Raw genomic sequence first — 24,557 nt, forward strand, 5'->3', positions numbered from 1 at the left:
TCAACAACTTTTTTCTTTTGAGTATCTGTCTATTGCTCTATTTAAAATCATTTTGTGATACAGGTTTGAAAAAAGAAAATGTTCCCATCATGTCGGGGACAATGGACTTGTAGATAGTTCTCGGACAAGATACAATAGAAATGGTATTGTGATAGAAGCGTGGGGCAATATGAAATTTGTATGTAGTTTAACTCTATGTGTATAAACTATTTCTGAAAGAGTACGCAAGAAATGGTGGGAGCCGTTCTGTGCTGTGGGGAAAGCCAATGGAAATAGGAGTGACAGGAACTTAATTTTCACTGTTTATGTTTTTATACTCTTTACAAAAAGAAAACAGAAGTGAAAGCCGTAGGACCACAGAGAAGAGGCATCCTACTGAGGGATTAGACAGCTTCTGGGTGGGACACTGGCACTGTCTTGTTCCCTTGAAGACGTCCCATACTTGATGATCCTGTGCTATCGGGTCGCTGGATTCTAAGCCATAGGGTTTTCTGAGTTGCGTAAGCAAGTACGTGGCTGGGTTGTAGCTAGGAGCTGCACAAACTGTGTGAGGAGTTAAATGTTCTGAATTCCATACCCTCCACGTCAATAAGCAACATGAAACTGAAATAAGTAGTCCCACATTTAGCTTGATTTTTAGCTGGTGAAGAACATACATTTGTAAGTGTGGACCGTGGTGCTTCGGGGCTGTGTGCATTCAGGCAGTAGAAAATGTCAGTCTTGTCCTCTGCTCGAATCTATCCAAGATATCGCTCTAAAAAAGTCAGTTCGATGTCACTTCTATCTAAGGCTTTGAGGGTTACAGCGAAGACGTGTCTGGGTCACCATGGAAAAGTAAAAACCATAGTACGTTTGACTGTAGATGAACTTACAAGAATAAAAAAGAAATGCCTCTTCTTTCAGAGCTACCTGGCATAGCTCTGTAATTCATTACTACTGTCGCCTTACTGCTTTTCCAGCAGTCCAATATCAATCTCCATCTCTTTCAAATGTGAGTGTGAGAGATGGGAAATTATCCATCCCTATATTCAAAATGTCATCCTTCCTCTGCCTGTTTACTGGGGCCCAGGATGCTGCGCAGAAAGAAGTCTCTCGGGCGGCCTTATTTGAGTAAAATGCATTCCTGGGAGAGATAGGAAAAGGAACGAGTTCTATAGCGTTGGCTTGCCCGCTGCTTTAGATGGGCATTTGATATTAAGTGATGCAGAAACCTTATCTTATTACCCTAGCAAAGAAATCTAATGTTAAGGGTACATTGGCATTACAATAAAAATGACCAATAACTTATTAATCTTATGCTACAGTGTTACCCCCAGGATAGAATTCACGGTTCTGAAGAACAGTATTGCCTGTGGACAGAAGAGACAGGCCAGCGCTGTTTATTTCAGTGTGCAAATAGGATTTGGTGTGGTTTTCTACTGTAAAAAGCACTCTACCTTGGGGTTATTGATATATTCATGTTATTTTTATTGTCAGTGAAATAAGATTTCCCCATATTACTACTGACTGCCAAGTCCCCTGAAGATGACTTTTCTGCAGGCAAAAGAATGTTCTATTAGTGACCTAGACTTGCATTTTCTGGACTTCTACAGGCCACTTGCTTTAAATGCCAGAGAACCAAGTAACTCTTTGCACTCCTTAAAAATATTACATTTTCGAAAGGCCAGCTCAGAGAGTTCCATAGACAGACCATCCTTAGTTAACTTCTTTTAGCCACTCTGGCATTTGATATTTTGTTCATGTGAAACCTCCCCAGACATAACTAGTTCGTACTCCTAAGGCAAGGTTTCTCAGCCTCAACACTATTGACATTTGGGATTGGATAGGTTTCAGTGTGGGAACTGTCCTGTGCATTGTAGGACATTTAGCAGCATTGCAAACCTCTACACACTAGATGCCAGTAGCAACTCCCCTCCTCCAACCCAGTTGTGACAATCAAAAATGTCTGTAGATCCTGCCAAGTGTTCCCTGGGGAGCAAAATCACTTCCAACTTAGAACCACTGGGCAAAGTATAAAAGGAATACTTGTCACACACATCATGCTATGTGGATTTTGGCAAAGAAATATCTCGTAAGAGAGTCAACTATTCCCAGGACAATAGTTTGTTAAAGAATCCATTCCCAGTTTTCTGTACCACCCTTTGCAAAGCATAATGCATATATAACAGATACACACAGCATCAAGTCGCGAGTTTAGGATTGCCTTAGTTTTGTTATTATGGCTGACAGGTTCTGTCCATTTTTTTCTTTCCTGTTCCCCAGTAACACAACAGCTATGCTTGAAGTATTTGTTTGGATTTTTTTTAAATGTGCTGGTTACGTGAAAGTCATTTTCAATCACGACAGATACATGGCAGGGGCTGGGAAAGAGTGAAGAGACTGAGAACATTCTGCAGTTTTCTTTTTGGAGCCTGGTCCTGTGTATTTTCTTTAGATACTGTATCCCTAGGCCTTCAATATAGTCACAGCCTCTCTGGTCATGGTTTAAGCAAGGGTTCCTTGTAAATTCTTCCAGTTTATGTTTGGACTTGGGAAGAGCTTCTATCAGACAACCAGAATTAGGGGATCACGACAGGATGCTGAGGCCGCTCCTCCCAGTATGTTTTCTGGGAAGATATATTCTCTGACTTCAGCAGCGGTACTGGAACTTGTTAGAAAGTATGAAATAGCATTCTTGTTTGATGGATAGGACTAGAGTAGATAGAACAAAAATGCATTCAATTTACCCCCAAGGGCTCCCTTTGTTAGTATCCGTTTCCTTGACTGGTTTCTTTATGTTTCTGCCCTCTGTTTTCCCTGTAGAAATTCCTGTGAACTCTGCCTGTCATTCCAATCTTTATTGCTTTCATTTTTAATACTCCAATTGGTACATTTTACGAAATAAACCAGCCACGCTAAAATGCGGTGCACTGTGCTCTCTGTTGGTGTAAGAGGCTGCAAACGGGATGAAAGGACTGTTTGTGGAGTGGCCATGGGTGCCTCTCCTGTCATTATGAGCCCCAGATACATCTTTCGTTCACTGCCTCATAAGTAACATTTGTCAAAGATAAGACCTGAAGGCGATTTGTAAATGCAAGCCATGATTGTTGTAGAAAGGGACTGTTTTTCCTAGTTACTAATACCTTTTGCATGCTTAGAAAGCACGTATTAGTTATGTTCCCCCTGAGCATTTGTTAGATATGTGATGCTGGCCCATCTTCTCTGGGTTCCCTCCCCTGTTTTCTATCAGTTCAGGAACCGTCTTCTACTGTCCCACCCTCTTGGCATTGGCCATCCTGTACTGTGACCACTGCTTATTTTCCTAAACTGCTCTCTATTCATCATTCATTCATTCTTTCTTTCATTCAACTTGTAGTTACTATGATCTACTGTGTCTCCATTTCTGTTCTAGACAACAAAGCCAGTGTGTCCTCGACATTCTCAAAGCTGTCAGTCTAGAGGGAGAAATAGTCAATACATACATTGTATCGGTCAGTCTAGCTTCCATAACAAAATACCGTTGATTGGATGGCTCTAAACAGAAATTTATCTTCTCACAGTTCTGGAGGCTGGAGGTCCAAGATCAAGGTCTGACAAATTTAGTTTCTGGTGAGGACCCTACTCCTGGCTTGTAGACGGCTGCCTTCTCACTGTGCCCGCACGTGGCAATTTCTCCTTGTGTATGTGTGGAGAGAGAGAGCAAGCAAGCTCTCTAGTGTCTTTTCTTATAAGGATACTAATCCCATCAGACCATTCAGCCTTCATTGCTTCCTTAAAGGTTCCATCTCCAAATATAACCACACTGGGAGTTAGGAGGTCAATATGAACTTCGGAGAGACACAAACATTTAGCCCATAAAATACATCAATTTTTTATTCTTTTTTTCTATTTCAGATAGTGATAAGAGCAATGGAAAAAATCAATTAGAGTAAAGGAATAGAGAACAATTGGGACAGAGATGGTGGTTACTACTTTAGCTACAGGCCTCTCTGAAGAAGTGAAAGCTGAGTGAGACCAGTAATGAGCAAGAGGTAGCCTTAGGGAGATTTAGGGCAATGAACATTCTAGGTAGAGAGAATTGTAAATTCAGTAATCCAATGACAGGATCATGTGACAATAGAAGGTCAGTATGGTTGGATCCTAATTGGCTAGGGGCAGAGGGGTAGGAGAAAATATTAGAGAGGTAGGCAATAGCCTCATTGCACTAGCCAATATCAGGAATTCAAATTCTGTTCTCATGGCAATGGGAAACTATTGGAGGGTTTTAGACTGATTCATGTACAGACAAGATTTGATTTAAGTGGCTAAATAGAGAAACTCAAAGGAATGTTTTAAAGTCTTCCTCATCTTTGGTGCACATAGTAAATACTCAGAAAAATTTTTTAAGTGGAAAGATGAATGTTTTCTGGCATAGCAATTGACTTCTTTTAAAAATCAGGTTTATCAAGTATAATTTACATAGAATTTATATTCACTCTTTGCAGTGTACAATTCTATGAGTTCTATGAGTCATTTAAGCTCCAACAATCAAGATATAGAAGTGTTACATCACTTCCCCAGGTTCCCTCATGTGCCATTGTAGTCAACCCCTTCCCTCAGCCCCAGCTTTTGGCATCCATTGATCAATTTTCTGTCTTTATAGTTCTGCATTTTCTATATTGTGATATAAATGGAATTATAAAATGTAGAGTCTTCTGAGTCTGACTTCTTTCATTTAGCATAATTCAATCAAGATTCATCATGTTAAATGTAGCAGTATTTCTCTCCTTTTTATGAGTAGTGGTCCATTGTACAGACGTACCAGTTTGTTTATTGATTCAGTTAAAGGATCTTTGGCTTGTTTCCAGCCTTTGGGAAATATCAATAAACCTGCTATAAACATTTGCATTAAGATTTTTGTGCAAACATATGTCTTCATTTATCTTTAGTTAATATCTACCAGTGGGATTGTTGGGTTATATGTGATGTGCATGTTTAACTTTATAAGAAACTTCCAACCTGTTTTTCACAGGGGCTGTACCATTCTGCATTTCCACCAGCAATGAGTGAGAGTTCTACTTTCTCTGAATTCTTGCCAGCACTAATATTGTCATTAAAAAAAATTGTCCATTCTAATAGTTGTGTAATCAATAGCTTTTTTGCAAACTGCACAACTATAAATATAGAGGTCTGGTGGGTATGAATAGAAGGATGTATAAGGGAATAATTTTTTAGCCATATTTTTTAACCAAAAGAATGATATTAAAGTCCTTATTGAGAGCTAGATAAAGTAAATTTGAGACTGTAGTTTCCCATTGGTTGCTTGGAGACTTTTATAGAGTATAAGCTCAAAGAATTTACTCCTTAAATGGTACCCTTGAAATCTAGCCCCCCTTTCTTCAGCGTGAGTCTTGTGGAAAGGTAACCCATGAGATTCTCTGTTCAAAATATCGGGGACTCCCGAGGTATAATGAAGCTTTTGTCCCCAGCACTCCCACCTCAGTTGTACAATTTTTTTTGAATGAAAAGTAGTAGTTGATTTTTTGCTAACAGTATGGCAAAGTGAAATAATGGTTGCATTATGCCTGATACACATTTCCCCAGGATATCTTCCCATTGGTGAGACACTCCATTGTAGGCAACCTGCATTTGTCTTTCTTTGGCTGGACACTCTAGCATTTCACGTACCAGTGAGACATGAAGGAGGAAACATGCTTTAATTTTATATATTTTTTTATTTTATTTACTTTATCTTTATTGTTGAAAATAGTACAGATGTGCCCCTTTTTCCCCCTTGACCCCTTCCACCCCGCACCCAGTCCCCACCCCAGGCCTTCACACATGCTTTTAAGTTTTGAGGAAGAATTTGAGCGTTCAGTACCTTGTGGACCCTAGGGTATAGTCTAAGCAAAGACAGGTATGTCACTGATTTCAGTGTCTAGAAGCTACCCTTTAATGGACCCCTAGAAGGACAATCCTCCTCTGATTTGTGAAGCCCAGATCTTGCTCAGTATCATTCTACAGTTGTTCAATGAAGGACCCTGAAGGACTAGAAAACTCAATGCTTTTTACAGTCTCCAGGAGCACATCACATGCGTCTAGAATCTCCACCCACACCATGATTGAATCCAGAAAATATCCCTCTCTCCACCTAGACTCAAACAGCCCACTTCTCTTTTCATGGAGGGAGCATTTAGCTGAGTTTTTCCACGAGGGTGTGGACTCATGCCTAGTGCAAGTTTCCCAAAACTCCCTTGGAGCTAATTCCGTTTCCTGAGTGAAAAGATCGATGCACTTTGTGTCCGAGTAACAGCGGCCGCCTGGATGAAGCCTGGCGCTCTCATTTGGCCCTTTCCCCCCTCCCCAAAGAGCATTCAAATGGCACCTCCTTTTAAAAACAAAACAAAACAGCTCCCGTGGCTCTTCCGTCCCTGCTGGTTAAAACACACTGTTACCCTCCCCTGGCATACGAGATGTTGTGCGGCCCACTTTATATGATGACTCACAGTGGTCCTCTCTGTCCGGGACAATCTGTTCCTCTCGGTGACGAAACCAAACCTGATGACTCTCCGGGATGCTCCTGTTGAAAGCTGGTGGGCAAACCTGAGGGCGGAGCTCTGGCCCTCCCAGAGGTGCTTGGTGGCATTTGCTGAGCAGCCGGGCACAGCAGCCTTATGAATCTTCTTCTTTTGTTGTTGTTTTCTGTTTGCAGATTTTATTCCTCACCGTACAGTATTGCAACCAACCGCATGATTCCACAGACATCTATCACGCCATTCATTGCTGCCTCCCCTGTCTCCACATACCAGGTATGTCCGGCTCCCCTGCCCCTCAGGGGAGATCTTTCTTGCCAGTAATAGACTCCATCAAGGCAAAGACGCAGGGGAATCTTTTTTTTTTTTTTAATTGTCCTCCAACACTTGACTCACATCCCTAGGTGATAATGCTCCAGTTACCGATTAGCCTGCACTTCCCAGGGCTTGTGTGCATCTGTTTCACTGAAAAATAAAACCCACCGAGCTTTTCCTCTTTCCCGCTGCGCTCCCATGATTGCGCTCCTTTCCCGCCAGCTCTCGGGCCGCTGTCTTACCACCGAGAGAGGGTTTTGTTTTCTGTCTGTTCCTTGGGTCGTCACGCTTCCCAGTGTGTCTCTTCTAAAAGCCCGTTTCTAGCATCCCCTGCCCTTACTCCCGCGTATTTTATCATTGTCATCTCATTTGGTCACAGTCTGTCCCGTGTATCCATGTAAAACGACATGGATAGATGTTAAATCATTTTCCCCGAGAAACAGAAAAGGCTATCCGAGTGGTAACAGGTGATTCCTCCTTTCTGTTCGTACCTCATTGTCAGTTCCAAAAGGGCCAGAGGAGGCCCCGGGGCTTCCACATGTGGGAACACAAGAAAACCTGAGGCTCGGTGTGTGTCCTAAGCCAGATGTTGCAGCCAGTTAACTCTATGTGCACAGGTGGATTGAAATAGGCATACTTTTCCCTGAAAAAACGACTTCTTATCTCAGTTCTTTGAGTGCTCAGAGATGTGGTATCGCTCCCTGTTTCTCTTTACTGCATACTGTTCTTCGGATGGTTCTTCCAATCCTGAAACGAAATCGCTGTCAGTGTTACGTAGGGAGAGGCCCCCATGTCACTGTTTAAAGCCTCGGGGTCTGAGAAGGAGCGAGAGAGTGCAAGAGCGTGCATGCCATGTGTTTCTCTCCGGTGTGCAGGTGGTGGGGGTGGGGGGGTTCGACCACGGGCCACACTAACGCTGCTGACTGCTACTAATTCAGTTAAGTGTCCCCTTAATTCAGCCGCTACATACTTCATTCCAGGATGTCCTGGTTGTCAGGGCATCAAACTGGAGACTACGTACATTTTTTCCTTAACTGATTCCCCCCCCCCCCGCCCCCCAAGCAGTTCATTTTCATTCATTTCCTGCACTTAGATTCCTGATACATGTCTGTGGGTGGACAGAATCGCCTTGCACGTGAATTGCGTTCTGGGGTCTCCGAATGGCTGATTTCCTAATTGCCTCTCGCTGGGGCCCATGAGGCTACGTGCAGGTGCTGCTCACTTTTTGTTCTTCCTGCAGGCCTGCCTGGTTGTAATGTGCGCTTTGGTGTTTTTTTAAACCCTCCCCTCCCTTTTTTTTCTAATCTTGGCCTCTGTTTCAGCCAAGACCACCCATTGAGCCCCAGTGTGGAGCACTTTGGTGACATGAATAAAATATCCACAGAAAAGTGATTTTACTTGGGAGGGCTCATAAGTGGAATTTAACCCCAGCTCTCTTTTCTCATAAAAGGAATTAGAGCAATTTCCTATGTTGTTGATTCTTGCCTTTCAACACTTCCTTTTTTTTTTCTTTTTTTTAAAATCTAAATGGCATTAGCAATTTTGCTTGTGTGAGTATATTGCAAACAAAATCTTTAAGGTCCTCTCTGTGACAGTCAGCTCCTCAAGCTGATGTTCTCATTCTGCTGACAAGGCCCGTTTCAGCTCAGTTGGCTCAAATACTCATTTATATTTACATACCAATTACCATGAGAGAAAAAACTTACAAACTTGCCTAACCTGGGTTTACCCCAAAGCATTTCCCCCAATTTTCGGTTGACCTCTTTAATTCTTACGCCAACTTTTACCACTTGGACTTATTTCCAAGATGGGAATCACTTGAGAATTTGAAGTTAAAACTAATCATAGAAAAAAGGAAGTCTTAGTGGTAAACTCTTGCCTCCTTATTATTTGCCTGGATATCCCTGGGAGTTGACCTCTATGTAGGAGGTCTGTGAGGCTACCTAATACTTCCATCTCCAACACCATCCTCAAAATATGCTCCAGGTCCCGGCCTGGTCCATGTGGGCACTGCAGCCAACTCCAGTGAAGTAGGAATTTGCTGTACATGTTATCCTGTTTCAGGGACCAAATGAATCAGGTCCGAGAATGTGCTTTCTATTGTTAGTTCTGAGCACTAATTAGCTGTAAAGTCAGATGGACTCCACTTTTTTATGACCTAGTGTGACTCCACTGAAAGCAAGAACCAAGTTCTCTCTGTGATTGCTTTGTGCTAATAAATGCTGTTTGATGCATAGGTCCAGAGTACTTCATGGATGCCTCATCCGCCATACGTTATGCAACCAACAGTAAGTGTTCTCAGTCACCTGAGGCTATTTCTATTATCCAAGTGCAAGCTTTTGTAATGCATAGAAGCTTTGGGGGAAAGCTTTCGTTATATTCCTACCTTTTTCAGGCAGCCGTACCTTCCAGATATAAAGCTGTTCCTGAAATTCTACAAAAGCATGTACAATAGACAAAGATATAGACAGATGCATAGGTAGATAGATGGATAGATAAATAGGTAGATAGATAAATGATTGATAGATAAGTAGGTAGATAAATAAATGATGGATACTTAGATAGATAGATAGATAGATAGATAGATAGATAGATAGATAGATAGATAGATGATAGATAGATAAACTTTCTTGGAGGAAATGTCAGTAATAACAGTCAGTCTCACAAGTTGATGTCTACTATTTGTTATGAATAGGGAATTTCTACCCCACTTCTACTTCAGGAACTCTGAGCTCTGAACAATTAAATCCATTCTAGGAGGAAGGCCTTTCTGTTTCCCTCTCCTTCTGTTATGCTTTGTTTTCTTCAAGTGCAATTTGGTGTGCTTTGGACGTGAACTTCAGAGTCATGGCCAAGTGTTGACTCAAAGCCATATATTTGAAATAGGAAGATGGTTGTCTATTAATAGATGGAGATATATAGATAGATAGCAAGGTTGCTAGATATTTTCTATGTTAACTAACCAGAGCCCTTCTCTTCTTTTGTGGAAAATGTCTCCCAAAAATATTCAAACTCTATTTTCTACTTGCTAGATTTCCCATTTTGTGGAACAGTATTACATCAGTCCCAAGTGAAAAATATTACATATTCCATTAGAATCTAGACTGGAGGCTAATGATTTCATTTGTCTTTGTCTAGTTCTTCTAGGTTTTCTAGCTCTACAGAAGTACAAGATAGATTTCAATAGCAATATGCTCATGAGAGTGTGAGGGAGGGCAGGAGCCCTAGACTGAAAGCCGCGTGACACTGTCTCTGGTGTTCTCTTCTGGGTGTGCTGACATCTGTTTTCTTACCTGTCACTATACTTAGCAGGGCTGGGGAAGAATCAAAGAAGAGCATATATGAAAATTACTTATTAAGTATGACACGCTATACATTATTACCATTTTCCTTATTATTATTGGATCTATGTGTTGCCCAAAGAAGAAGCAATGCTACAGTTTTACTCTTTTATTTTTTAAAATTTATCTTTATTGTTTGAAAGTATTATAGATGTCCCCTTCCCCCCCCATTGGTCCCCTCCACCCCAAATCCACCCCCCACAGGCCTTCTCCACACTGTCGTCTGTGTCCGTGGGTAATGCATAGGCATTTTTATTCTTTTAAAAGCTAAATATAAGTAAGGTAGCACATGCTAGTGACCAGGAAGCTAAATGCACAGGCATCCACTTCCTGGACTCAAAGGCTCACAGCACCTGGTTTTCATATTTGACCTTTGGACATTTTTTTAAATAAGGGACATTCCACGTTGCTCCCAATGTTTTGATAGTTTGTTTTTTATTGAAAGAATAAAATATATATAGCTTACTACAGCAGAACTTTAGACCGTATTTCACAAATCCTCCCTCTCTTTGCTCTAATTTCCACACCTTGGGGGCTTCCTGAGTTCATCTGGTCTGTGTACTGTAAATCATACCAACATATAACGAATCCAAGATACACTTTTCTGTCCAAGTCATGAGGTAGAATTCAGTATATGCTGCCAAACCAATGTATAGCACAGACTGAGCCAACACAGGAAAAGAGGAGATGTCCTGCCAAGTTCTAAAGAGTAGAGTTTTCAGAAGGAAACAACCACCTTCTAAAAAAAATAGTGTGTTCATCTATAGAGCACTAATGCTAGCTTGGTCCTCACGCTGGGGTTAAGCATCATCTCATTGTGGCCAAAAGGAATGCACATCTGGCAAACTATTCAGATTTCGCCAGATGTCAAAGTATGTAAGGCTTCACAGTATTTCTAGAGTTGTGAGAAGAGATGTTTGTATGTGTCTATTTCAACTATCACTCAGGACCTTAGCAAGATTTTTCATTACCACCTCCCTCACTCTAGCACAGCTTCAGCCCCGTTTTTGAATGCATTATTTCTCATACGTCTTACTCTAGAAATAGGTGTGTGTGTGTGTGTGTGTGTGTGTGTGTGTGTGTGTGTGTTTGCCCCCTTGGATCTTGCTTGCTATGGCTCAGTGATACCTTATCACTCCCCATGACGCGACTGTGCACCATGTTTGAGCTTAGGTCACTTGGTTTAAAATGTAATGTTTGTGGCTGGGGCAGATTCCTGGGCAAAGGAGTGGCTGGGCCACCCACCACTTTGTTGTCTTTCACATGGAAAAATTGGCTGGACGGTGTCATGGAAACACAGAGTTTATACCACAGTCTCTGCCCTGCAACAGTCTTGCTGGTTGTCTGGATTGCATAAATATCCCAACTGATCTTGGTTCCATCATCAAAGGGAGGGTCAAATTAATCGCTCTGTGATACCAAAATACAAAAGTGCTTAAACAATCTAAGGAAAAGAAACAAAATACCGGAATCTGACAAGAATGAATGACTTGATGGTGACTAGCGTGGAGTCTTAGTTAGGCTCTTTGAGATAAAAACAAAAACAAAGCAGAAAAATCTAAAATAAAACCTTTCCTAACCAAACTTTTGGAGCCATATTTTCGCCATCTGTTATATATTGACGTAATAATACCTAAATAATTATGCATTTTGTTTATTAAAAAAAATAAGGTATTAAAGCTCTTAAAATAGTGCTTGGCAAATAGCGAACACTCAATAAATTATTACTGTTATTGTTATTATTAATTTATATGAGTAGACTGCACGTTGTGCCTTGTTAGCTCAATTATATAACGAATATTAGTATAGAAAGAAAATTGAGAATAAGCAATAATCACCTATTCCTGCCACATTCGTGTTGCTTATTTAACTTCCTTTACTAATGAGTTTGGTGGAGATGGCCTCTGTAGCCCTAAATAAGACAAATTGCTTAGATTGGCACTTACTTCATTAACTTACTAAACCATTCAACACCTAATACTTAAAAAATAGGCCCATTGGGTACCTCTTGGAATCTACTTTACAAATAAATTCAAGGTGTCAGTATCAACATATCTCAAACGTTACCCTAATCCTGATTCACCTCCAGCTTTTCTCCTCTCTGGCATTTTCTCTTCCACTGTTGTGAGAAAGTCTCGTTTTTAAACTCTAGTGTCATAGGGGCATATTTTCCCGCCATCGCTGTGAATGCACATGGTTTCTGCTCTGGAGCCAGAAGCCTCGCAGGTTCTCGTTTGGTCTCGACTCTAAGGTCTCTAAGATCTTAACCAGGTTCCTGAGGGGAAAACAGCGCTTCCAGAAAGTCTTAAAGCAGAGCACGGAGCCTCTGGTCTTCACCAGGGTGGGAAGGGTTAAGCCGGAGTCGCACCATCCGTAAGAGAGAAACAAAAATGATACAAAAAAGGGAAGGGCCAGAGAAGAGCAGAAAGCTTAGCATGGGACCAAAGCTTGCCATTAAAGTTTGCTCCTTTGCAGCCTGAATTTTGTAAGTTGCATGTAATGTACCTTTTGCTACATTTAGAAATAAGATTTTGCCAGGCTTTTTACTTTTATGAAAGAGGGTATAAAAGTCTCCTTGCCTGCGTTAGAACTATCACCCTGATGTTGGTGCAAGAAAACGGTTCTCTGTCAAGTTCCTGGATTCTGGGACTTTATCCGGTCCCCTGGCGAGTTGTCAGGCCCCACGCAGAGGGCAGCGAGAGTGCTTCTGTTTGCACTTTGTTGTTTGGCACCTGAACGGACACTGAGGAGAGAGCACTGTTGGACCAAATTAGGAATCCGATTTTTTGCTGCGAGGAAGTAAAAATGCTGACTTTGTCAATGCCGTCAGCTGTCGGCGCGGCTTTTGCACGCGGGCTCTGCACTGCGCCCGCGCTGACAGGCTTGTGAGAGATGATGGATTGCACCGAGCGTCTGCCCCGCACAGCCCGTGGCACTTCACCGTGGCACATCGCAATCCCGCACGAAGTCACAGTTGCGATGCCCGCGTTGCAGTACGTCGGATATTTTGTTCAATCGGTGCTGACAAGGAGAAAAGGGGATAGTTCCCAAAAGAAGCCCGATCCATTCTTTTAAATTTTATTTAGGCTCATTTGAGTCATAAATCTCCTGCCCTTCGTATGGTTAGCGTTATTTCATCTCGTGGAGAAAGGTCAGCTTTCATTTCTACTTAATTACAAATTGGTTGTCTAATTAGAGCATTCTAAGAAATGCCCGGTGCCCTTATTGAATCGTTGGATGATTTGTTGCTACGCATGGCTAAGTAATGACTTTTAATAAACCATTAGTTTACAGCTGAAGAGTAAATATAAACTTCTCTACAACAAGGTGTTGAAGAAAGCTCCAGAATGCTTGATTTGGCCATTGTTTGCCTGCAGACTGGTAAGGACTGAGGCTTACTTTTAGAGGTTGTGTCCCCCACATTTTGAGGTGTGTTTTTCTATAAAAGCACGTCACCAAATTTGGAAAGAACATTTAAATCATTAGAATTCTGTTCAGAAAGCAAGGTTTGCAGATACTATCCTTTTACACCAACCCCTGAGCTGAGCAAAAATCCTAACTCTCATAGTTTTATGATCAAAGTCAATGCTTTTGCTACATAAGGAGCTAATCAGGTAAAGATGTATCTCCAGGCCAAATCGTGTTGTTGTTTTTTTAACTACATAGCAAAAATAAAACAATAGCAACTCTAACCCACATACACCATTTCTACCAGAAGAAAATTCAAATGAGTGAGAATGAACTTAGGAGGAGCAGCTTCTTTTGAGTATCACCTCTTTTTAAGGTGGGAGGAAAGTGAACTTGAACAGTTCATTTCCACAGAAAGCCTCTTAGACGCCTTAACTACTGTAAAAAACAAACAAACAGTGCTGGCTTTGCCATTGTGAAATGTAGCTTCTAAATTCTACAATAATTTTTCAAAAATAATCTAAAGTGGTCTTAGAAAAAGAACTTTAAACAATTAAATTCAAGGTTCATCATTCAAAAGTGCATAGAGCATAAAAGCCTTTCCACTCATCAGTTCCACCCTCCAGAAGTAAACTTTGTAACAAAGTTGCATGTCACCATCCAGTTTTGCATGCATAGGAAAGTACATATGTGTATTTTTAAGATACATACAAGACCAATATACAAATATTGCATTATAACATAATAGAATGTCCTGGATGCCATTACATGAGTCACATATCGATTTATGTCATTTTTTCAACTTTTCATAATATGCAATTATATAAATACACCAAGAGGTATTTAACCAATTTCCTAGTCAGAGTCATTTAAGTTGCTTCTAGGAATTGCTCAATAAACTCAAGACTAATATGGAGCGCTTGCAAGAAAATATCTATAGGATAAATTGATGGCACAAAAGGTATGTGCTTTAAAATTTGGTAACATTCTTGTCAGCTTGCTCTTTGAGTGAGAGTGTGTGCTCCCTTCCCATGGCCTCAATTAACACTGTAATCTCAAGTTTCAAATATTTGGTTAATGTGATAAATAATGAATGGTATCTTATTGATGTTTTACTTTTATTTCTCTGAGTTCTAGAGGAGTGAGTTGTTTTTTATATGTTTATTGACGACTGTTTTTATTTTATTTTTCTCTGAGCTCTAAGTTCCTTTACTTTGCTCATTTATCTGCTGGGATATTGATCTCTTCTTGTTTTTAAAAGATCTTATTACAATTAGTAAATTAACATTGTCATAGAAAATCTAGGTATTTTCTCTGTTTACTTTGAATTTAATTTTATAGTGTTCATCATACAGAACTTTAATATTTCGTATTATATATTTAGTATTTACCAGTTTTTCCCTTTAGAGCAGGGTCAATAACCTTTTTCTGTAGGGAGCCAAACCACAAATATTTTCAGCTTTGTGAGCCATATGGTCTCTGTCACACGTAAGCATTTTTGTGGCTGTAGTGTCAAAGCAGCCATAGAAAATACATAAATGAATAGGCACGGCTGAGCTCCAATAAAACTTTATTTACAGAAACAGATGAGGGCCGCATTTGGCTCCTAGGCTGTATTTTGCCAGTCCCTCCTTCAGAACATCTGGACTCCATGCAAAATACCTTATTAACTATAAGATTTTAAACACCATATGGTTTTGTTTAGTGTTTTTTTTTCTTTGTACTTTTCTGTTTTGAGTTCAGTAACTTTTTTATAATTGAGATGTAATTGACATGCAACAATGTATTATCATATGTTTTATTATTGTGTTTATAGTATATTTTATTTTAAATTTTTGTTTCTTTCCGAGTTTATTTGTATTACGGGATGAGATTATGCTTCAACTTTCCCCTCCCCAAACAGGTAACAAATTATCATACAACTTCTACCATATAAATTGTCTGTATTTTTTACGCTGATATAAAATTTTATACCAAATTTTGCATTGAATAAATCTCTATATCTTTGGTTGTACTTTTTCACTCTATTCTATTCTGTTGATCTATTTTTGACCATGACTCTGCTATTGTAATAACTATCACTTTATAATACCATATATGTTGGACAGGACTTGTCCCTAATATTGGTTTTTTTCTTATTTCTCAATAATTATTCTAGCTATTTTACCTTTCTAGAATAAATTTAGTAGTATGTTGGGAAGTTAAAAAATTCCACTAAAATTTCTATTTGGATGACTTTGAATTTATATATGAACATATGGGAAATTTAAGAATATTTTTCTAAGAAAAAATGTCTGCATTTACTCAAGATTTCTTCTAGATTTGTTGGGGTGTAATTGACAAATAAAAATGTCAGATACTTAAGTGTACATTATTGCGATTTCATACATACGTACATTGTGAAAGGATTCCCACCATGTAGGTAATTAACACATCCATCACCTCATATATTTTGTGTGTGTGCACGCGAGAGAGAGGCTGAGGGAGAGAGAAAGTACATTTGTGTTCTAATCTCTCAACAAATTTCAAATATTTAATACAGTGTTTTTAACTAACGTCACCATAATTTACATGAGATACTCAGACCTTATTCATCTTAGAGCTGAAAATTTGTACCCTTTTGCCAACATCTCCCTATTTCTCCCACCCACCCCCAACCCCTGGCAACCACTTTTCTACTCTCTGTTTCTATGAGTTTAAATTTATGTATTTATGTATGTATATAGTCATTCATTCATTCATTCATTCATTCATTCATTTTAGATTCCACTTATAAGTGATACCGTGCAGTAGTTGTCTTTCTCTGCCAAACTTATTTCACTTAGCATAATGCCTTTAAGACCCATACATGTTGTTGCAATCGGCAGGATTCCCCTGTTTATTATCGCTGTGTATGTATGTGTGTGAATATATATATATGGAATCCTATCTTCATTTCCTTGGATATAAACCCAAAAGTGGGATTCCTGGATCATACGGTAGTAATATTTTTAAGTTTTTGAGGAAATAAAAAATATAGCTATCATATGATCCAGGAATCATAGTGGCTACATCAGCTTACATTCCCACAAACATTACACATGGGGTTTCTTTCTCCCGGTCCTCGTCAATACTTGTGATCTCTGGACTTTCTGATAATAGCCATTCTCACAGGTGCGATGTGATAGATATCTCATTGCAATTTTGATTCGAGTTTCCCCCACTGATTAATGACGTTGACCACCTTTTCATGAACCCATTGGCCATTTATATGTCTTTGGAATAATGTCTGTTTAACTTCTCTTGCCATTTTTAAAATCAAATTGTTGTTGTTGTTTGTTTTTGTTTTTTTGCTCTTGGGTGGTATGAGTTCTTTATCTACTCTGTTTATTAACCCCTTATCAGATATATGATTTGAAAATATTTTCTCTCATTTAATAAGTTGCCTTTTCCTTTTGTTGACTGTTTCCTTGGCTGTGCAGGAGCTTATTAGTTCGGTGTAGCCCCATTTACTTGTGATGCTTTTGTTGCCTTTGTGTTTTGGTGTCAAATCCAAAAAACCATTGCCAAGACCAATATCAAGGAACTTACTCCTTATGTTTTCTTCTAAGGCTTTTACAGTTGCGGGTCTAATGTTTAAGTCTTTAATCCATTTTGAATTTTTTTTTGTGTACAGTAAAAGATAGGGATTTGGTTTCATTCTTTTGCATGTGGTTATCCAGTTTTCCTAACGCTGTTGAAGACCTTTCCACATTGTGTATTCTTGGCTCCTTTGTTTTAAATTAATTAATTTTATATGCATGAGTTTATTTCCTGAGCTCTTTATTCTGTTTCATTGAGCTGTATGTCTGTTTTTTATATCAACACCATGCTATTTTGATTACTATAGCTTTGTAGTATAGTTTGAAATCAGAAAGTGTATGCCTCCAGCTTTGTTCTTTTTCCAGATTGCTTTGGCTATTTCGGGTCCTTTGTGGCTCCATACACATTTTAGGATTGTTTATTTTATTTCTGTGAAAAATCCCATTGAAGTTTTGATAGGGACTGCATTGATTATGTGGATTCCTTTGGGTAGTATGGTTGTTTTAATATTAATTCTTCCAATCCATGAGCAAAGGATTGTTTTCTCTTTATTTGTGTCTTCCTCAATTTTTTTCACTCCTGGTTTTATTTATATATATGTATATATATATATTTCCACATATTTTACTCTCTTTGATAAAACTGTAAATGGTATTGTTTTCTTTGTTTCTGTTTCTAGTAGTTAATGTAAACATGGTACATACAAACATAACTAACTTTTGTATATTGCATTTTTATTCCGCAACTTCGCTGAATTTGTTTATTGGTTCTATCAGCTTTTTGGTGAACTCTAGGGTTTCCTTTATATTTCATGTCATCTGCAAATAGTGACAGTTTTACTTCTCCCTTTCCATTTTGGATGTCTTTTATTTCCTTTTCTTGCCTAATTTCTCTGCCTAAGATTTCCAGTACTTTGTTGAATAAAGGTGGCAAGAATGAGCATTATTGACTATTCACTTCAGGAAACAGAGGCTCAAGTTCCAGGAAAACATACTAAATAATAAAAAATATTCTTAAGCATCCAATATGTACAGAAGATTCTTTTACCCATGGGAAATGGGGGAGGGGGAAAAAGAAATAATGACCTAAAGACAGACAATCTAATTGTGGAGATAATTTTTATGTGCTTAGGATGATATACTTAAAAATTCACAGCAGAAAAGGTGGCAGATATTTAGCAGTTATACAACATTGGAAATGACGAGGTATCTGTGAACAGTTAAGGGCAGGGAAGAACACGTACATAAATAAGTTTAAAACATAGGTAGTGTTTATGAGGTTGACGAAAAAGGAAGAGAGCACTTTGGGTGAAAATAACACACAACATGTATAGGGTTGGGTTTCAAGTTATTTCAGGGCTCAGGGAGGAAAGTAAACTGCATTAAGGGAAATGTTTGTGCTAGGGAGTAAGAGAAAGATTTGTTTGGAAAGGTAAATTGTGGCCTATTGAAGTCCAACTTTTGTTAGTCATTCTGACACACTTTACTACACATCTTTTATTAGCTTGATAGTCCTAATGCTGTTGTCTAGAATTCAGGTTTACTTTGGAAAATATAAAACAGAAAAGCTAAATTCTGTCACTGATGTGTGTTAAAAAGTCATAATTTCCAGTAGAGTGATGGATGAATCAATCATACATGGAAAAAATTTAATTTTGCTGCATTATAAAAATGTCATTATGCAAAGCCTTTGTACATAAAGTCATTTTATATCTGCAGAAATATTCATCTTTAAAGTAGAAACATTCACCCGCAGAGGGTTCATCTTTTAAGTAGAGCTTCTGAAGGCTTCTTGGAGAGAGCATTTCCTGGTGTCTAAGATCCCTGCCTCCTCAGTCCAGGAGTGGCTAGAATAAGTGGTGAATTGTAGTCTTTTGAAATCCAACTGTGTGCCTATGATCTGTCTTTTGGTAGCAGTTTTATGTTATTTTACTATGGACTTTTAAAAGAAAGACTAGCTCAAGGAATAATGTATTACTTTTTTAGAACTTCAGGCACAATATTCTGAACACAAAACTGAAACAGCTCCTAAGAGAAAAGATTCCAAGCGTGTGCAACCCCCAATGTATCCTTAGGTCGTACTTAGAATTTCTTCATCATGTCATCAGTAAACCAGAATATGCCAGTTCCTTTGTAAAGACATTGACATTGCATTAGTAATAGCTACTTAGCACATTAAATATAATTAAATGGAAACACAATATTAAGTATCCAAATTATTAAAGCTTTAGTTTCTATGGATTATCTCTAGAGAAAGCAAGTATGCAGCTACAATAAAATCCATGTCAAACTATCTAGAAAATAGCAAGTTACCAGGGCAACACAATCATAGGGCGATAGGGTAAATCATTTATTTTATAAATGTTGCTAGGGCAACAGAAACTACTAAGAAATCACTGAAGGCTTGAGGATAAGGGCACAGATGATCTATGAAATGACATTTTCTTCATAGTACATTGGAAGAAAATGTCCATTCGTGTCTAGAACTTTAACAGTTATGCGATGTATGTGGGCATTCATTAAACAAATAGTCATGAATGGGTTAAAATATTGAGAATATTTCTAAATGAAGAACCATATGCTTTCACTCATGTGTGGAATATAAAACTGAAACTTGTGGACACAGACAGCCGTGTGGTGGCTTCCAGAGGGAAGGGGGTGGGGGTATGTGGGGAGAAAGAGGCTTAATATATGGTGACAGATGATTTGACTATGGGTAGTGGGTACACAGTGCAATATACACATCTGAAATATACATAGAAATGTACACTTGAAACCTATATGATCCTATTAACCTATGTCACCCCAATAAATTTAATAAAAAATATATTATTCTCCATTTTTTGCTTCTCAGAATGTCATTGGGATGCTTTATTTGACGTTAAAGGTTAATCTGTGGTAGGTTAGTCCTCGAGAGCCTAGTTATTTCTACATAGGTGCTTGTCTCCAATTCAGGATTATGGTGAATGATGTTGGCTACCTTGGGTTTTGTCAGACAACCAATTCGGGTGTACCGGAGCTGGGAGGGGGCAGATTGTATATATCTATATTCATATATATGTAAAATCAGAATGCTTTAAGACGATATATTATTTTATTGTTTGTAAAAAATGTAAGAAACTATATAATTTAGATTAATATTTTCAAAATACTAACACAAATGCCAGTAAAGTGCCTTCAGATTTTTCCCTTCTATTGCTCAAGAGGATTATTTACCAAAGGTAGGACTTAAATTTACATTATTTCTCTGTTTGAATAGAATTTGCTTCCCTCTTGATCAGAACCCCGTCATAAAGTGAACACTTACAATAACTCAGGTATGGGTAACACACGTGCGAAGTGTGGAAGTAGCAAGGAGGCTGGAGTTGCTCACTGTGTCGGAGAGTAGCAGCCTGAGGACAGGCGTTTGTTGGCCGTGGTCGATCATTACAGGCACAGACTGTAGACGGTGAAGATCACTCCCGCCCATCTCTTCTTTCCTTCCTGAAAAGCTGAAGAATTAGTAGACCTACTCGTTAGGACAAGCAGCAACCCTCGTCTTCACTGCAATGAAGGAAAACCCTCCTCAGGTTGAGTAAAAGAACGAACTTGGAAAGCTTACAGTGTGGTATCTGAACGAGGATAGTTCGTGCTTCCTGTGTGACCTAAGAGTTCACTCTTTGACAGCAATTTTCAGAAGTAATTTATTGATCATACGAGAAAACAGGTTAATTAGGTTATATTCACATTATAGACAGATAAATGGATGGATGGGTAGATAGGATGGATGGATGGATAGATGATACACAGATGATGATAGATGATAGATGATAGATAGATAGATAGATAGATAGATAGATAGATAGATAGATAGATAGATAGATAGATAGATAGATAGATGATAGATAGATGATAGATAGATAGATAGATAGATATAGATAATCAATATCCTAGGGTATATGACTATTTATTCTGTCCCAACTGGAGTATAATTTTATTATTTAAGAACTTGTTATATCATTCACAATATTCATTTGAATAAAAAAGGAATATCCACTACCTTTAGACCCCAGGAAAATGAATGATAAGGATTTCTACCTCATCTGCTCTGAGAAACAAAACTAATGGCACTTGCGATTAAAGACACACCCCAAAAGGCAGCTAAATTAAAGAAAAAGCAAAAATCGTATAGCAGAGGAAATAAATTTGATAAATATTTAAGCTCAGAGTAGTTGACTACAATAGGGTGTTAAAATTTTGTCTGAAGTTTTCGTAAGCCAATGCCAAAATGGTTAGAGATTGGCTATATTGTTTTCTCCTTCGGTCACTTCTTTTATTAACTCTCAATAAAAACCAAGCAAATGTTAACTTTCAATTTTGTTATGAAATGTCTAGAGCAGCTAAATTAATTTTCTTCAGATATGTTTCCCATGACCTAGCTTGATGTAACAATGACACTTCGTAAATCCAATTGGCTAGCATGTGACCTGTTCGCTCTTTTAGATTGCCCTAGTCTCAGCCAAGATTTTATAAAAGTTATACCATCTGATTTAGAGTTATGATCCAGATCAAGGCTGGCTTATCTCCCCGCTGAAGGGGGCGGCAAGATTATCAGCAATCTGTGCCAGATTCCTCTCAAGAAATGTCTTTCTGAAGAGCCTGAACATGTACTCAGTTGAGACCCCGTAGTTCTGTGCCTTTGATGATTGAGAGACAAACTGTGCCTAAAACATTGATGGCAGGGGTGGGCCCACTGAGCTATCATCACTCAGTGGCTCATGAAGCGCTCATGGTTTTTAGCAGCACTAGAGCCTTCTATAGCTGCCAAGGTGAGTCAGGTGCAAAATGAACTTGTTGGTAGTAAGCTGAACAAATAGAATGGGCTTATTTGGTATGGACTTCGAGAATTTTAAAGAGCATCTGCATAAATTGACGACTTGGCTTCAGACCTAGCAAATATCTATTATATCTTACAGTAATTATTCAACAAGGTCAGCTGGCTCTGAAAGCTGCACTTGAGAGGTGACAGCAAAATCGTAACATCAGCAGAGAAAACGTCTTTTCCTGCTGAATTTGGCAGGGGGGCGTGCGAATAGTTTAGCGGGCATCACGCTGTTTGTGTATTTTTTTTAAAAATTAGTATGGTGCTTGTTCCTTTTTTACGTCACTTAACGTAAGCATACTTCTTGGCACATAGTGGAAGCTCAGAACAAACTGGGGAGACTGAAAGCAAATTTCAAGTAAGAGGATTAATCTTTATCCATGTTAAAACAAGTATTGTATTCTCGGCTTTTTAATTCTCATTTAGTACAGAGGAGATCAGCCTAATTATCAACTTGAGTTCTGAACAGTAATCTTAAAACTTCTATTCAGAAGACAGACCTTTTATCAAAGAGCTATCCTTAAAGGGTTTGTAATCGATACACATTAGAACTATTTCTGCATAACAATGGTGTATGTTAAAAATTGATTCTTACGTTTCTATAAAGCCTTTTATCTCTTCAGTCTTGTACCTCAAGTGCTTTCAGTCAATACTGAAAGATCATTAGGATGCTAAGTTTGTTACATGCCACATATATAAATCCTCAGATTCTAATATCACTCTCCAAAGTTATTTCTTTCTACTTTTATGAGATGTGTATATGGAATTTCTCTCAAGGAATAATTTATATTATACATGGCATGGACAGATGGATAGATGGATGGATGGGTACCATGTATATGTTTCTGTCCACATAGGCTGATCTCCATGGTAGCTATTATTTAGCCAAAACACTGACCTATACATTTTATGCAAATATATGTTTATATGAGGATGTTCAAAGTCTTACATATGATTAAAAAAAAAAAAAAAAGACTAAACACTGTTGAGATTCAAGGCGTAAATTAGAATGGAAGGAGAAAGAATGAAAGGTATGAAGGAGATGAAGTAGAAAAGTTGAGGAAGCGGGAGAGAAAGGTTATGGAGGATGAGTGGACCGACCTGACTCTAGCAGACCTTAGCCCGGATGGCTTGGGAGAAGGTAACGTCCTGAACCTGAATTTGTTTGTGGAAAAGAAGGAATGCATTCAAGATCAGGGGCATAGAGCTCCTTTGGGGCACATCAAATATGTAGAACCAGATAAAGATTTTTAATATGGAGTTTGAAATAGAGTTTTGGCATACAAAAGTGGCAGTGATCGACTTGAGAGTCATCTCTTCCCATTGGAGAGAATGGATGGGATTCCTAGCAATGCATTTACTTTTCGCTAGTAATTACCATGCTTGAAATATGCAATAGCCCTTAGGCTTAGGAATATGAAATAATAGGCATACGATAACATTACATTAAGTGTACTAGTCTTAAGTGCTCTAAATCAAGTGCTTGCTTATGCCCCTTGCAAGCAAGATTATTTAGCAACCTAATTATACTTTTGCTTATACCCATAAATTTACAGCTAATTATATAGTGTATAACATATGCCTTTTTGAATCAACCAAATCATATGCACCTGATGTTTCCACTTAAGGGACTGACTACAGTGATACGTTGGAAAATAGAGATAGATATGCTTTAAATTAGAAGAAATCGTAGAGGCCATTTAGCCCAACCCCTTTTCAAGTTTAGGAGTTGGTATAAAAGTTTGAGAAGTTGCCACGTATGCTCATGTAAGACTGTTTCATTCCAATCCTGCATAATATTTCAGAAAGATATTTTACTTATTCAATCTCCTTCCCTCTATAGCCACTAATCTAGGGAGAGGAAGAACAACAAAATATGAAAACACAGCAGCAGCCCCTTGCCTGGCACAGACCAAGGACTCAATCAGCTCCTTGCCCAGCGCACAGGAACACCCAAGGAGGCACCTGCGTATTTAGGTTTATGCATCTCTTTGTTAGTGGCTGTAAATGTAGGAACTCTATCAACCCTAAACCATGATCACTGAAGGGTCTATACCATTTTTAGGATAGGATAGTCTCTTCTTCATGTTTCTGAAAATTTTTTTTTTATTTCTTTTGCTTTATTGACAAGAATAGATCATCTCATGCTTTTCTGGATTATCCCATCCTTGGCACTGCAGGTTTTCCACTGTATTCTCTAATGTTATGGTTGAAGCTGGTAATAAGAGCCACTTTTACTGATCATAAAAGTATGAGCTCAGAATGACTCAATCATTCCAGTATTTCAAGTGGGCCAACTTGAAAAGGCTCCAGAGGGGGAACGTGAGAGCTAAATTCTTGAAAAACTTCATATTTTCCTGTGGGATTTTCCCATGCCCTGAGGGTTTTATACACACTGTCTTGGGGGGGTTTTCTCTCCTTCCTATTTGACATTTTAAAGACCAGAGGGTTTCAAGTCAGTTTCCCAAGAATCCTTAAATGCATGTCCGTATCTCTAGACAAGTGTTTACAAACTGGATGGTGGCTCAAAGATTTAACTTTCCTTTATGTCTTTAATCTAAAAATAAGAATCAGTCTGAAA

At 38.7% G+C, this 24,557-nt stretch overlaps 1 protein-coding gene across 19 annotated transcripts in view; it reads left to right on the forward strand.

The window, feature by feature from the left end:
• Window positions 1-24,557, forward strand: part of RBMS3 (RNA binding motif single stranded interacting protein 3) — a gene marked incomplete at its 3' end in the record, with an annotated part of 558,684 nt that overhangs the window by 456,856 nt on the left and 77,271 nt on the right. For 13 of the 19 annotated variants that reach the window (XM_081160722.1, XM_081160721.1, XM_081160710.1 and 10 more), the window contains 2 exons: window positions 6,671-6,767; window positions 9,044-9,094. In XM_081160722.1, coding sequence (XP_081016848.1) covers window positions 6,671-6,767; window positions 9,044-9,094 — 148 coding nt within the window. The remainder of the gene's footprint in view (window positions 1-6,670; window positions 6,768-9,043; window positions 9,095-24,557) is intronic. The other 6 variants (XM_081160713.1, XM_081160726.1, XM_081160717.1 and 3 more) reach the window with 1 other exon arrangement.

Source organism: Miniopterus schreibersii, assembly GCF_964146895.1.
Source record: "Miniopterus schreibersii genome assembly, chromosome: 15".
NCBI classification, from domain to species: Eukaryota; Metazoa; Chordata; class Mammalia; order Chiroptera; family Miniopteridae; genus Miniopterus; species Miniopterus schreibersii.